At 34.1% G+C, this 16,573-nt stretch overlaps 1 protein-coding gene across 2 annotated transcripts in view; it reads right to left on the reverse strand.

Annotated features, from left to right (window-relative positions):
- Nucleotides 1–16,573, reverse strand: part of LOC104891416 (protein DJ-1 homolog B) — a 45,292-nt gene that overhangs the window by 23,678 nt on the left and 5,041 nt on the right. Inside the window, exon 8 of one of the 2 annotated variants that reach the window (XM_010677106.4) lies at nucleotides 15,951–16,302. The exons of the other annotated variant lie outside the window; for it this stretch is intronic. Coding sequence (XP_010675408.2) covers nucleotides 16,096–16,302 — 207 coding nt within the window. The 3' untranslated portion in view covers nucleotides 15,951–16,095. Of the gene's footprint in view, nucleotides 1–15,950; nucleotides 16,303–16,573 lie in introns of those variants that run through there. 2 annotated transcript variants of the gene reach the window in all.

Genomic DNA, 16,573 nt, shown 5'->3' on the forward strand with positions numbered 1-16,573 from the left:
CTACCTAAAGGTCCTAATCCTGAAGAGGTTACTCAATTTCGGCCGATTAGTTTATGCAATACAATTTACAAATGTGCGTCAAAATGTTTGGTAAACCGGTTACGGCCATTGTTACAGGACCTGATCAGTGAATATCAAAGTGCCTTTATTCCGGGACGGCATATGGACGACAACATTTTGATTAGTCATGAGCTCACTCACGTCATCAATAAACATCGCCGTGGGAATGTCCATCTGGGCGGGATTAAACTAGACATGAATAAGGCCTATGATCGTGTTAACTGGGTGTTTCTTTTAAGAGTTCTCAGAGCATATGGGTTTCCTGAACATTGGTTACGATTGATTCAACAATGCATCTCTACTGTCACATATCGAATTCTAGTCAATGGACAGGTTTCAGAGGCCTTCACTCCTCAATGTGGTCTAAGGCAGGGGGATCCTATTTCCCCATACTTGTTTTTGTTCTGTATGGATATCTTGTCTTGTATGCTAACACAAGCCACGGATATTCGGCACTTTGACGGTATTAAAGCACACAGGTATGCACCTCCTATTTCCCATCTTTTTTTTGCTGATGATGCTCTTCTTTTCTTTAAGGCTACTACTGATTCTTGTACGAAAGTTTCAAGACTTCTCGCACGTTTCTGCATGATATCGGGTCAAATGATAAGTCTCACCAAGTCATATGTGAAATTTAGCCCTAATATTCCTCAAGGGATGCTCACTGAGTATAAAAGTATTCTCAAGTTGGAGGCTACAAGTTCTATGGGAACATATCTTGGTACACCAGTGGATATTCAGGGGAAAAAGACTCAGCATTTCACTTATTTACTGGATAAAATCTCACAACGTATTACTGCATGGAGTCATACCCCTTTATCACAAGCTGGCAAGCTGATTCTTATTAACTCGGTTCTCATTGCTTCAATTGCTCACATACTTTCTGTGTTTTTGCTTCCAACAACCATTGCTAATAAGGTGGATGCCATGGTATCGAGATTTTTTTGGGCTAAACCTTCAGGGAAAGGAATTGCTTGGCGACGGAAAGATATTTTGAATATGCCTAAAGGTGCTGGGGGACTCGGACTACGTAGTGTTACGGTTCATAACCGTGCATTGCTGATGAAAAAGTTTGGCGTATTCATCGGAATTCGAAGTTACTAGTCAGCCAAGTCTTTGCATCAACTTCCCTACAGCCTAATTCGCATATTTCTATGTTACATTCCTTAAAAGCACAGAGCTCTTGGGGAGCGCGAAGTTTAAATCAGGCTGAAAGGATCCTTACTGATAATTATGCTTGGAAAATTGGGTCTAATTCAACTCTACGGGCAGGTCAGAATCGATGGGTCAATGGTCAAATACCGATATTCCGTGATCGGATAAAACTACGAACAGCAGCTTCTGTCACTGTTGGGTCCCTCATCTTACCGCATCAGCAAGGTTGGAATATTTCCAGAATTAATTCTCTATTCACTACAAAGACGATAGGGGCTATCCGAGGGTTAGAATTGCCAAGTCTGGCAACTCAGTGTGACCTTCCGTATTGGCCTCACACAGCTTCGGGTAAATACACCACTAAGTCTGGCTACTATTTACTTTCTCGACAAATTGACATCTGTAGCATGACACCTCCTCTAAATTCGAAATTTTTTCGGATTTTATGGGGATTGCGCATCATGCCTAAGTGGAAGATTTTTCTATGGAAACTTTGGCATAACATTTTAGCAACAAATGCTAATCTTTCAGCTCGGGGGTTGTCAGTCCCGAGTGAATGTCCTTGTTGTGCGCTGGAATCTGAGACCTGCCAACATCTATTCAGAATGTGCCCCCTAGCTACTACTGCCTGGCGGACCAGTCAGTTGGGTATTATTTCGAACTCAGTTAGTTACGTTCCCTTTAGAGAATGGCTTCTTGCTTGGATTTTATATCTTTATCGTACGGATGGGTATTTGGGGGATCGTATTCCGGTTTTCATCGCCACACTGTGGACAATCTGGCAGTGTCGGAATAATTTGGTTTTTAATAACATCACGCCTGATGGAGATAGTTCAAATGTCCTTACCCAACAAGTCAGACAGCAACATCTAACATTTCTGGCTAGGCCGATGTTTTCTCATCAAATGATCGACGAAGGACCTGGACCACCAGGATTCTTTATGGTACATTTTGGTTCCTCCTTTCGCGGGTCCCACAACTACAAATTCAAGTTGATGGGTCGTGGGTTTCTACTTCGGCCTTGGCTGGTATTGCTTGGGTGGCTGAGAATGTTAACAATCAGATTCAGACAGGCGAAGCATCTTGTATTCATGCAGACTCTGCTCTCCTCACAGAAGCTAAGGCATGTCTTCAGGCCTTGCTTTGGGCACAAGGTCAAGGTTATCAACAAATCTCCCTGTACACTGATTCCGAAATTATCGTTCGAAGCTTATTAAAACCACTGGCATCTCCCATTTCGATCACTTGGACACTCGGTGATATTCGCTTGATCGCCCAGCAATTTGTATGGTGTAGAATTACCAAGGTTTCTCGGTTACAGGTTCAAAAGGCTCACGATCTAGCAACACATGTCAGGAAGGGACATATACCGTTACTTCGTATTTAATTGCTTTTGTTTTATTAATGTATGTTTTCCCGATGTCAAAAAAAAAAAAAAAAAAGAACTAGATCCAAGCCCGGTTAGTAGCGTGGTGGCTCAAATCGAACACGCAAGAAAAAAAAAACAAGCATAGAGAAAATAAAATTTAAAAAAAAAACATAAATGAAATAAAAGACATACTCATGATGATACTTCCTTCAATTTAACTTTGACTTTTAAATGGTTGAATTCGACCATCAAACCTCCAGATCTGAAACTTTGAAAGTCGAATCCTACCAAAGAAAGCCTTTCCGTGGTGCATCAGACAACCAGATCTTAGAAATTGAAATTGAAATTGAAACTGTTTTTTGTTCGTCAACATTTTTGAAGAAAATCAATGGGGATAGATAGGAAGAGAGAGAGAGGAAGAGAGGGGAAAAGAGAAACAGAAACTAGAAACACATGTGAATCTCTTGCTGCTGTCTTCTGTCTACTGATAAGGTTTTGGGTGGGTAATGGGTAATTGGGCTAGGTTTTAAACTCTCACTACCGTTTCACCTACTTTGGCGCAATTCAAGTATGTTTACAACTTACCGTGTGTAGTGTGTCTACCGTTTTCTTTTGTCGAAAAACCGAAAGGAAACCACTTAAATTATACTACCTCCGTTTCATATTAATCTACACGTTTTTCTTTTTAGTCCGTTTCTTTTTAATAGTTACACTCTTGCTTTTTCTACGTAAGGTAAGTTTTCAATGATTGTTCCCCACTATTGGTCCCCCTTGTGGTTCCCAAAAATAACATTTAATCCCAGCCTAACCCCCCCCCCCCACCTACCCCATTTAATAAACCGAGGCCCTAATTAAACCCCCCTAATCCCCTTTAATCTTCCCTCCATCTTTCCAACTTCTTTTTCAGATCTCTCTCTCCTCCAAGTTCTTGAACATTCCGGGTTTCTCTCTCTCTCTCCTCTAGATCTGTTCAAATCCTAAAAAATATGGGTTAAAAATCATCTCTCATTTTCGTAATTTCTAATACGCAACACAATGTCGCACAAAAATTCAAGTTCTTTACCAGTTCTTGTTTTTCGGGTCTCTCTCTCCTTCAAGTTCTTGGTAATTTTGTGTTTCTCTCTCTCCTCTAGATCTACACTAACCCTTAAAATTCTGGGCTAAAAACATCTCTCTTTTGTAATTTATGCTAAACAACATTAATTCTCTTGCAATTTCGCGTTTTTTTACCAGTTGTTTTCGGATCTCTCTCTCTTTCCTCCAATTTTTTCAACATTCTGGGTTTCTTTTTAGGGTTGTTGGATAATTCTTGAACTCAGTTGTTTTTCATGGCGAGTTCTTCAAGATCTAAGCGTCGGAGTAGTGGAGTTAAGGGCAAATCTTCTTCCCTTATTTCCATCTATGTTCCTGTTACCGATTCGCCATTTTCTTGAGATTTTGCTCAAGATACAAAAGATCCATATGATATGGGTCCATATTATGCTCCAGATACTCCGGATGCAAAAAGTTATGGGTTGTGTGGATTTTCTTCAACTGTCACGGATGGATCTGAATATGTATGTAAAACAAAGAGAAAAAAAGTGACGAAAAAGTTGTTGTGGAGGAAACAGAGGTTTGCTATCCCTCTACTGTGTCCAAAGATTTTATTTTCGATCTACTGAAAATATATATCCCATGTGTAAAACGTCACCATATGAGATAAGTTTCCTTTCCCTTTTTTTTCGGCAAAATTTAAGTAGTTATATTTAGATCTGCTTACCTGTGGGAATTGTCTGTTGTTGGTCCTTAGAAGGATTATTCGCATGTTGTTTTAGGTTGTTTGATTTCTTTTTGTTGTTAAATCATGCCTATTTTATGTTGTTTTGCTGTTTTTGTTTAATTGTTGTTCATAGTTCTTGAGTTTTCTTAATTCATGGTTAATTCATGCGTATTCAAGTGTTTATGGGTGAAATGTACTACAATCATGCCTATTTTAGTTGTTGTTGTGCTGTTTTTGTGTAATTGTGCTTGATAGTTTATGGTTTGTCTAAATTGATGCTTACATCATGCCTATTTTGCTGTTTACGGGTGAAATGTACTACAATCATGCCTATTTTAGTTGTCGTTGTGCTGTTTTTGTGTAACTGTTGTTGGTGGTTGTTGATATGTCTTAGTTCATTCTTAAATCATGCCCTCTTTTGCTGTTGATGTGTAAGTTTTGTTGGTAATTGTTAGTTTTGCTTATTTCTCCTATTTTTCACCTTTTGCCTTGAGTCTAATGAAAAGCAAAGTGTGTTGATTCATGTTGTTGTTGTTGTGTTGTTTTGTGTAATTGATGGTGGAAATTGTTGATTTGGGTTATGTTCCTCAATGATGAAGGCAGCCCCTGTAGGAATAAACTATGTGCCCTCCTGTGCCAGGTTAACCTAGAGCCACCAACAGCTTATGCTGCTTGACGAGGCACATGGTAACTTAGCCGGGAGATGGAATATAGTTGTATTCAGTGCAGAATCTAATAAGCCTGAGAGGACAATAATTAAAAGAACCAAAAGTTTTCATACTTGTATTTCATTAAGACTTCACAAAATAAGCAACTATGCTTTACAAAATATGGGCTGCCATTGATCTTTCCTAAGATATCCCATGATTTATAAAATATTCCTAACTTAATGCAGAATATTTTTGAAGTTAGTTGAAAACTTGACAAAAAAAATTACATTTTCCATTCCATGTGCAACTTCATTCTGCATTCCATGTGCAACTTCTAATACTCCTGTGTTGCCTCTAATTGTGGTGTTGCCTCTAATTGTGGTGTTGCCTGTACTTGTTCTGTTGCATGTACTTCTGGTGTTGCATGTACTTGTGGTGCTGCCTGCCCATGTAACCAATTTCTTGCTCATTTAAAAGTGTTTGGGGTACTTCAACTTGTAAGGGAAGTTGGCCAAGACTTTCCAACCTTTGGTTGTTGACATGTGGATATGTGTAGTTGTTATTCCCCTTAACTTTCAAGATATCAATAATGTGCACTGAAAACTATGCCACACATTAGCTAAAGTGGTTGCATTTCTTCAAATGAGTTGTTTGGCCTTTCCTTATAACTGCTTGCAATAGCTTTAGTATTGTGTTTGGCCTTTCCTTATGCTGGAGTGTTTGTAATGCCCTGAAGAAACCAAGATCCAACATGTTTAGCTCAGGACTATTTGGTGGCTGCTGCACGAAATGAAAACAAACCCATTTTGCCTGCTAGCTTGTATCCATAGTGGGTCTGATGCAGTTATATGTGGCTTTGTGTTGTATGTATATTACCTTGCTCCTGTGTGGTGGCCACTTAGCCATGATTGCTGGTAAGATGTGATTAATTAAAACATCTCTCATTCTTTCCTTGGTGACATTGGTGATTGCTTTTGTCTCTAATGTGCCGGCTGGCCTATTGTTAGATGACCTTTGTGCTTCCACTTCCTCAACAAATGACAAGATATCAATTTTCCCATCAAAAGTGCATTGACCCAACATGTTGTATGATGGTCTACCCACTGCGGTTTCAAACATCACCTTAATTATATGCTTTTTTTATTGCCATGCTATGTGTGGATTAACTTCATTTGGATGCAAATACAACTTTTGTGTTTTTTGATGCATGTAAAACCACTTCTCATCGATGTGGATGAAGTTGAAGAAATCATTGAACATTGGTTGCCTTCCCTCTACTTGTGGTTGTTGTAGCATACATAGAATCCAAATAACCCTTGTAATCTGATTTTCTGGTGATAATTTTGGACGCATTGGATTATTGTGCGGTCGTATGCTGGCTTTTTTTTACAAGTCTCCATACAGTGCTGGCACTGACACCCAGTTTGTTTGCAAGATCTCTTAAATTTGTTCTGTCCCTAAGTGGAATTGAAGTTAACATTTGTTCTGTAAGTGTAAACCGTACCGTTTCCTGCCCATTATGCCTGCCATCTTCTTCTTCACATTGATTTGCACTTCTTCACCAATTTGGTTCTTGATTGTGTTCCAGATTACACTTGCAGTTTTGCGGCACACATGGAATTTTTCAGCAGCTTTAGTGATTGCCCTATATGGTAGCTCAGTCTCGTTTGCTTGTGCCAGTAAAAGCTCAGCCATTTGTTGCCTTTGTTCATCGCTCAACCAAGGCAGAGGATGATGCTCATCAAGCACAATGACATCTTCATTTGTGATATCTACCATTTAATGCACCTGAGGCCACAAAAAAAAAAAACCCCACCCCACCCCCCTTTATAAAAAAATTTGCGTTGAGTGAAAAAACAGAGGCAATAAATGGAGAAGGAAGGAAGAGAGAAGAAAAGTTGCTGGGTGGAGTAATGAATGTGCGTTAGTCCCTTTAATTGGGGAAGTTGAAATGTAAAAGAGTTTGAGTTTTTTTCACTCCAAAATCAAGTATTGTAAATAAGGACAATATTTAGATATTGGAGGATATGAAATTTCCCTCAAAAGTTGTAAATGTAACGCGTGCAGATTAATGGTAATTGAGTTGATTACTTTTTCCCCAAAAGTATCCCATGTGCTGATTACTTCTCTCTCCTCCATTTTTTTTATTGTTCTTTTGTACTTGTGTCCTGCCACTTTTCAGAATTTTTAGCCCATCTTTCCTACTTTTCACCTTTTGCGTTGGTTCTAATGAAAAGCAAAGTGTGTAGATTAATATGAAACGGAGGTAGTAATATCAATAGCTGACATAGCTATTAAATCTAGAATTGATCATTTTGGCATGGCCTGTTTTTAGGCAGGATTTTTCGGCCCGCGGTCGGACCCAGCGCTAATTTTTTTGGCTTTGGACGGGCTTTGGGCAAGCCAAAAACGACTTTTTAGTCTATTTTTCTGGCCCGACCCGTTTTTGGCCCGCAAAAGCCCGCTAATTTAGGCCCAAAATAGCGGGCTTTGGGCACAAAATTTTGGCGCGAATTTAGGCCCGGCCCGACCCATGGGCAAAAAAATTTTTGCCGCGGCCTGGTCCGACCCATGATCACAGCTAATTAAATCAAACAAATTTGTTGGAGATATTCCCGTGAAATCCTACATTAAAACATACTCCTTCCGTCCCATAATATAGTACCTATTTTATTTTTGATGGGTCAAACTTTAAAATCTTTTACCGAATATTCTCATTTGTATATATAAAAAAACATATTCATGTGGGATCTTGTTACATTCGTCTCCATGTATAGTTTCATAATATCAACTTTTTATATTTTTTATTAATACGGAATTGAAGATATTAACGGCCCGTTTGGTAGTTGTTAATAAATTGCAGTAATGGGAATGAATTTTAAGTGTAATTTTATGAGGGAAGCACCCTTAAGATCTCCATGGAGAGACTTTTTTTCTCCATGAGCAAGCAATCTCACCCCTAAACTTGTGTTTTTGTCTCCAAGAGGAAGCAATTTTGATTACCACTCCTTACCACCTACAAGGTGGTATTGGATGAGAATGAAAATTCAAGAAGGGAAGTGGACACTTTAGGATAATTAGCATTACCATGGGAATGGACAATGATATTTTTCACAAATTTACACACAAATTCATTCCCATTACCACCATTTATGACCAACTACCAAAAGGGTCGTAAAGGTCAAACTTATGTCTTGAAAACTGTGTCAAAAAGAAACAAGCATTATATCATGGGACGGAGGGAGTATAAAAAAAAGCATCTTCCTTGCCGGCATTTGTGGAGATATATATATATATTAACAAAAATTTCTTCTATTTCATATTCTCCCACATAGGGATGGAAATGGATCGGGTTCGGGGCGGGTGGAACTTCACCCGCATCCGTCACCCGCATCCATCCGCTCCACCCGCATCCATCCATCACCCGCTAAGCCATCACCCGCATCCATCCATCGTCATCCACGGTGAACGGGTGGGTCGGGTGGTTAGCGGGTGAGGAGATATATAATAATTTTACAAAAAAATGCCATAAGATATATATTTTTTGAAATTTTTAACTAAAAAATTTAATAAAGTAAGTAAATAAACACGTGTAATTGACAAAATGGATGATGGATGGGTGTTAAGCGGGTGATGGTGGGTGACGGATGAAAAAAATCTCACCCGCATCCGACCCGCATCCATCAACCGCTTCACCCGCCACCCGCTTTTCATCCGTTTATTTCGGGTTTTCACCCACTTAATAAAATCGGGTTAAGCGGATGGTGGATGATCCATCATCCATTTCCATCCCTACTCCCACATATACATGGAGGAATTTTCCACTAATTAAAAAAATATATACTATTTTTTGTATTATAAACATAGTTAGTGAATTACCATTTCACAATATGCAGTTAACTTATATATTCATTGTTCTTTCTTTCCTTTGTAAATAAGAACATAATATGAAATTAACTTATATGGGTTAGTTATTATGTTGTTCACTTGTTCCTCTTATATACTTCTAGCTTCTGTTTCATTTTAATTATTACACTTTGATATATTATACTATTCACAAACTTTACTTTGATCATCATTTGTGATTTATACGCGGATGAAAATATAGTAATGTGAGATCTTGTTATATTCATCATAACATGTATTTTATTAAAATATATTTTTTATAATTTTTAGAAATACAAAACTAAAGATATATGTCTTCAAAGTTTTGCATTGGCATGCGTGAAAAGTACTATAAATGTGTAGATTAAAATGAAACGAATGGAGTAGTAATTTTTACGACTCATGTTCTTTTATAAATTAGACATGTTCTCTTTACGTAGAAAGTATATTCTTTAAATTTGAATTGTAGATCTTTTATAAGCTAGACATGTTCTTTTATAGATTTAAAATATTTTTTAAAGATATATGTCAATTATGAACAAATAGATTATAGTTGAACATAGTAAAAATACTTCAAATCTCGAGATAATGTGGAAAGAAACAAAATTTGGATTTTGTTATGAAAGTTGCGGAAGATGATGTTCTAGTGAATGTTTGTGCATTTGCTTTTACCTAGAGAATATGTTCTTCTGATGTAATTATGTCAGTTCTTTTACTTCGTTTTCCATTATTTCCATCATGACTTATATTCTTTTTATAAAATGAGATGAATTTGAACTATATGTTCTTTTACCTAGAAAATATGTTCTTTTAACGTAATTAGATATGTTGTTTATTTTAATTTTTTTCATTATGAACTATGTTCTTTTTATGGAATGAGATAAGTTTAAACTACGTCTTCTTCTTACCTAGGTATGTTCTTTTAATGTGATTGAGTATGTTCTTTTAAATTTTTATCCATTATGACCTATGTTCTTTTTTATTAAGTTTTGAATTATGTATTATTTTTATCTATGAAATATGCTCTTTTAATTTATTAATGTTCTTTGATGACCTATGTCGCGCATTGTGTAAAATAAAAAAAATTATGTTTGTTTATTTTTTTTATTACTACCTTATTTTCTTTTTTACTTAGAAGTAAATCTATGGATGGAAGGCAAAAAATTAGAGTATTTACATGAAATCTTAAGATATTTTGGAGAGAGACAACAAATTTATCAAGAATAACAATAAATAAAAGGCAAAATAATTGGTGAAGAAAACTAATCTCCTATTTTGGTGGAGAAGAAGTTAGTAGCTATCAGCTAATCAGTGTATAATACTAGTGGATAGTTACTCCATGTTGACTAAACTTTCCTCTTCGCCTCCAGTCGTTTGGGCCAGGTGCACTGTCCACTAATTGGTTAACATTGTTGATTTTGTATTGCTATAAAAGGAAATTTTTCAACACCATTATATTTACATATTTTATGTGTTCTTTTTTTATATTGCAATCATACCCACTTTGGATAGTTTTATCTAGGACTACTCCACTTTCTGTCTTTTTATGGAAAAAAATTACTATAATTGACAATATTGTCTTTACTTTATGTTAATAAAGTCATCATTAATTACTCATCAAATTGCCTCATAAAGCTGCGTTTACTTTATTAAGGATTTACTACTTATCCCTATACTTGTTAATTAAAGGGGTGCCTCTATGCTGAACTACCCATTTTTACATTTCCTCAAAAATCATGCCCAATCCCATTGTTGTAGTAGAAAAAGAACGGATAAAGTATTTGTCATTATACTCTTATTTTCAGATTTTTTATTGCGATATATAAATTTTATATTTTTGTAATATTAAAATAAATATTGTAGCTAAGTCTATTATTAAATAATATCCTAATAATTGGTATGACTAACATAGTTAACACAATTTTAACATGAAGAACACCCCAATGATACTTGAAGAAAGTAGAGGGTACTTATTTAATAGATGCATGACAAAAAAAGTTATAGAAAACATGAGTGTCAGGTTGTCAGCCACAACTTCAACTTTTAGTGGCACATAAATACGCATATAGAATGGAAGATGAAAAAGTGAAAAAAAGATCATAATGGCGTTATCATAAATATAATTAATTAAATATAAAAATAACCTCTACTAATAATTAAAAATAATGTTTAAGAGAAAAATATTCTTCATCCATCATGACCATATCAAGACTTATCAAACTTTGTCATCCTTTTTTTATGATTCGTGACCTCAAATAGTCTAGAAACGTGAACTTTGATTTTCCAATTAGTTTAGTAGAATCAAGTTCATGGAGAAAAGAATAAGATATGATATATAGATATAAATGGAAAAAAAAACATGAGTAATTACGTATATAATAAATATTCTATGAATAAAATAATTAGCGAATTGCATCTTAGCAAAAAAAATTGACAAACGTTCATTTGATTCATGTAATGCCATCATGGTATGCTATAGGTTCAAAATTGTAAATATGTATTTTAATCTTTATATAACTCAATTTTTAAAAGTATGATTTTCAAAGATATAATTGATATTGTCTCACATATAATACACTATTTTTATAGTAATTTTTACATGTAATTAAAAGAAATAATAAATAATGCGTTATTTTTCATCCAAATAAATAAATTTTCATAAGTTGTAAAACTATATTGTATATGTAACTTACTCCATCCGTTTCCTAAAGATCTTCCCTCTTTTCGTTTAAGTGCGTTTTCAAAAGATCTTCTCTCTTTTACTTTATTCCTTATTTGGAATTTGTTTTCCCCTTTTTACCCTCTCATGTCCCTATCATATGGTCCACCATTACATTATTAATCCAATTTTACTCCCTTTCTCTCTCCTATTTTAACCCCTTTTTATTTGTTTATTTATCTTAGCCCCTTTCTCTCTCCTACTTTACCCACCCCACACCCCCACACAAGTGGATCCTCCTTGGTATCTGGAAGAACAGTAACAGGAAAGATCTTTAGGAAACGGAGGGAGTATTTAGAAACATATTTTGAGCACTCTCCAATGGAATTTTTTTTTTATATAATATTACGAATTTATAACAAAAGTTATATTCAATTTACATAGTATAATAATTTAGGTTTTTTATCTAAAATCGGGATGTAGTGTTCACTTGTCCAAAACACCTTATATGCATTTATATCTATAGTGAACACCATTGTTTTAAAAAAAAAATAATAATTAAAAACAATAACGGGAGCTCTCTATAATATTCTAAGTTTGTTTTTTAAAATCAAACTCTAATTTTTTCATCATCCCAAATTCTAATATATATATGTAACTTTATGGCTATAAATTTTAGTTTTTGTTGTAACACACAATAAATTTTACTTAATAAATTTTGTTGCAATACTAAATTATTTTGGTTCAGTGGAGCAATTGAGGCAGAGATTTGAAAGATAATATGTCTAATTCTGTAAATTGTACCTATTATAAAATGCTATAATCACATGTTGTATACTATAATTATAGCTTAATTATTAATATATTTATAAAAAAGAAAGACTACTAAAAAAATATCTTACCATTCATCTAATTAAATATATTTTCATGAGTTCTAAAACTATATTGTAGATAGTTCTCATTTTGAAGCATATTTCAAGCACTCTCCAATTGTAAAAAATGATAATGTTTTCCATTAGGTAGCAAAAGTTATATTCAATTTACATAATATAATAATTTAGGTTGTTTATCCAAAACTAAATGTAAATTTCTCCCTATTCAAAACTCGTTTTATATATTTAAATATTTGTAGAGCTCTATTTTTTATTATATTAATAAAATTAGTGACATGCCAATCCTACATAATACTCTCTATTCATAAGTTGTAGAACTATATTGTATATAGATCTTATTTCGAGCACTATCCAATGGTACAAAAATTATAATATTCCGAATTACGTAGCAAATGTTATACACAAATTATATAATATAATAATTTAAGTTGTTCATTCAACACGAAACTCTATTTCGCTTATCCAAAGCTCCTTATATGTATTTAAATCTACGTAGAACTCTACTTTTGTAATAAAAATAAAAATAAAAATTTATGACATGGAAATCCTATGTGGCGCGGTCTATTCATAAGTTTAGAACTATATTGTATATAGATCTAATTTCGAAACATATTTCAAGCACTATCCAATGGTACAAAAATTTTAATATTTCGAATTACGTAGCAAAAGTTATACACAAATTACATAATATAATAATTTTTTTTTGAAATTAACATTAATTCATTGATTCAAATCATACAACATCTACAATAGAAGTAGAAACTAAACAAATACATATCAAAATAATATAAATACAATTCTAATATGATAAAACCACGATCGTTGAGTAGATCTAACAATTCTGAAAACCCTCGTCTTTCACATCGTTGTCTGATGCAGCCTTCTACAAGGGGGTCTGTCGGTCTTTTGTAGTTTTGAAGTAGAACTGGATTTAATTCAAGTGATTGTAAATGAAGTCTTGACATCTGTTTCAACTCCGCACAAATTTCGATCAACAAATCAACATCTTGAATCACACAAAAATCCAAAAACAAACTCTCCAAACTCTCACATGGAGAAAGATAAAACCCAATATATGGGTAGATATAACCCAATATATGGGTAGGAAAACTCTCCATTAGAGAGAGACTGAAAGTTATTATAAGCATAAACTTAAAAAAACTAGTAACAAAAGGAGAAAAAGGGGCTTATCACCTCCCAAAAGGGTGGTGGTAGCCCTAGATTGAAAATTAGGGTTTTGTGGGAGAGGAGAGAGAAGAGAGAAAAAGAAAGGAGAGCGGAGGCGGATATAAAAGACTAGTTAAAAGATCACATAATATAATAATTTAAGTTGTTTATTCAACACGAAACTCTAATTTTCGTTTATAAAGATCTCGTTATATGTATTTAAATCTATGAATAACTCTATATTTGTTAAAAAAAACAAAAATAAAATTAATGACATGGCAATTGTATATATATATATGTACTCCCTCCGTTTCCTAAAGATCTTCCTTGTTACTATTCCTATAGATACCAAGGAGGATCCATTTGTGTGGGGTATGGGGTGGGTAAAGCAGGAGAGAGAAAGGGGTTAAGATAAATAAACAAATAAAAAGGGATTAAAGTAGGAGAGAGAAATAGAGTAAAATTGAATTAATAATGTAATAGTGGACCATATGATAGGGACATGAGAGGGTAAAAAGAGAAAAAAAATTCCAAATAAGGAATAAAGTAAAAGATGGAAGATCTCTTGGAAACGCACTTAAACGGAAAGAAGGAAAATTTTTAGGAAACGGAGGGAGTATATATATATATATATATAATTAATATATATATATATATATATATTGTTTATGTTTGCATCCGTTTCATAATAGATGTACTATTTTTATATGTCAGTCAAATCAAGGATGACAAAATAACGTTTCGTGATATCATTTCAAACCCATATAGTTTATTTTTAAAAGGAGGTGGTGTATTGTGAAACTTCTAAAAGAAGAAAATAGTGCATGTATTAAGAAACATCCATAAGAAAAAAATGGTGCATGTATCGTGAACACACAAGTAGTATTACGCAATACTTGAATTATGCTTAGTTATTTAAACTATACAAAGCATAAACAAGAAACTGTGTCACGTGGAGCTCTCCCTAGAGATTTTTAATTCATATAATCCATGTATAATATTATTTTTTTTACCTCAAATACATATACTAAAGTCTTAACCACTAGACTAAGTTGTATTTAGTATTATTATCATTAAATATTATATTAATAAATGAAATGTTTTCTTATCCGGAGCATAGCTCGGGCCTAATAACTAGTTATTTTACTAAAAGGATTCTATTAATACTTTGTAAATGTACCAAAGCTTGGCATCTACACAATACCTTCCACGCTCTCATTTAATTGCAATACTTACAATTTTGTCATTATTCACAATAACACACATATAACTAGCTTTTGTGTATTTCATATGTATGAAAATATATAGTTATGTGGAATCTTGTTTGATTTGTTTCAATGTGTATTTTATTAATATCTAATATATATTTTTTACCAAAAATTAAAGATACTAATATTGTAAATTGTGCACAGTAAACGCGAAATTGAAAGTGTTGTAATTAAAAGGGAGCAAAGAAAGTATTAAACTAATTTCATCGCATTTTAAATGTTTGTATTGAAAATTATAAATTTGGTAATCAACATTAGTATATATAAGTATAACTCATTTTCAATTGACTCGACAATAAGTCAACATATAAATCTCTAGAAGTAACAAAAAAAAAGTTAAGCAATTTCTCTACATATGGTTCAACGAACGTTTAATTCCTTAGATACGCCTAACTTTAACAAAAAAAAATGCCTCCATACAATCGGCTCCGTATTTGAATCACCACATATGCATTAAAAATACACAAATGAAGCCTGCTCATTGGTTTTGGAAACTAACGATGAAATATGAGGGCATTGTTAGGAAGAGGTACACCTTTAGCATAGTTGGAGAACTTGGTGGGGGCAATTGAAGTTTTATAAAAAGGATTTTGGAACCAAAAAAAGAGTTAACCAAGAAGATAGCAAATGAGAGTATGGTGTCAAAACAAAGCTACATCTTATCGTATTGCTCGTGTCGTAAAGATTTTCAAATCTAATAAATTGATATTACTTGTATCGTAAAGGTGTAAAAAAAACACTCATTTTAGGCGGGATCTAAAGATATATCATGATTTAAGTCATATTTGGTGGTACAATAATTGCATCATCCCCGATTTCTATATCACCGTGATTGTTACCATGATAGCAATTGTAACAGCCAAGATATGTGTTAAAAGGTTTAGTAGTGAACAGGAAACGTGGTACCCTCCCCTCGTTAGATCTATCTTTTTTTTTTTTTTTAAAGATCGTTAGGTCTATCTAGCCAACCAAAGAAAAAGATAACTAGGAGCTTGTGTAATAATTGGGTAGTTTCATCTTTTCTTTTACTTAACTTTGAATAGCCTCTAACATAAAGAAAGTATGAGGCAATTCAGCTCATTGCATTTAGAAAAAAGTTTCTCCTTGTAACTCATAAACCATAAACCAATCATACCGCCACCCTTTATTTTTAAACATAAGACAACTGCTTACTCAACTGCAAATCTCATTTCTCCTTATAACTCAAGAGATTATACACAAAAAAAAGATCTATGGATGCACAAACAGCATCGACTTTGCAAGTTCGATTGCCTTCTGGTGACCCAGAAATTTCTCGACTATAGCAAGTGCGAATTCCATGCTGGTGCCAGGCCCTCTACTGGTAATAAGGTTTCCATCAACCACAACCCTGTTCTCAATCTCACTTGGATCTGATAACTTATTGCACATAGCAGGGAAGGCTGTAGCCTTCTTGCCCTGTAAATCAAACAAATTTATTTTAATATCCACAGTAAAGCTCTCTTTTTATTCTTTTAAGTGTTAATTCTACAGACAAATGAAGCAGATACGGAATAAAAAAGATAGATCAAATGACGGTACGCTATTGAAGATTGTTATGCAACCACAGGCCAAAGGGACTTGCATCAATGGTAGCACGTGAACTCAGAGTGCAATACAAGATGTAGTCCTCGTGTAGAAAAACGTAAGCAGCAATGGAGAGAGTAGTTTCAAAGTTAACTATGGATGT

Source organism: Beta vulgaris, chromosome 4 (genome assembly GCF_026745355.1).
Source record: "Beta vulgaris subsp. vulgaris cultivar EL10 chromosome 4, EL10.2, whole genome shotgun sequence".
Classification (NCBI taxonomy): domain Eukaryota; kingdom Viridiplantae; phylum Streptophyta; class Magnoliopsida; order Caryophyllales; family Amaranthaceae; genus Beta; species Beta vulgaris.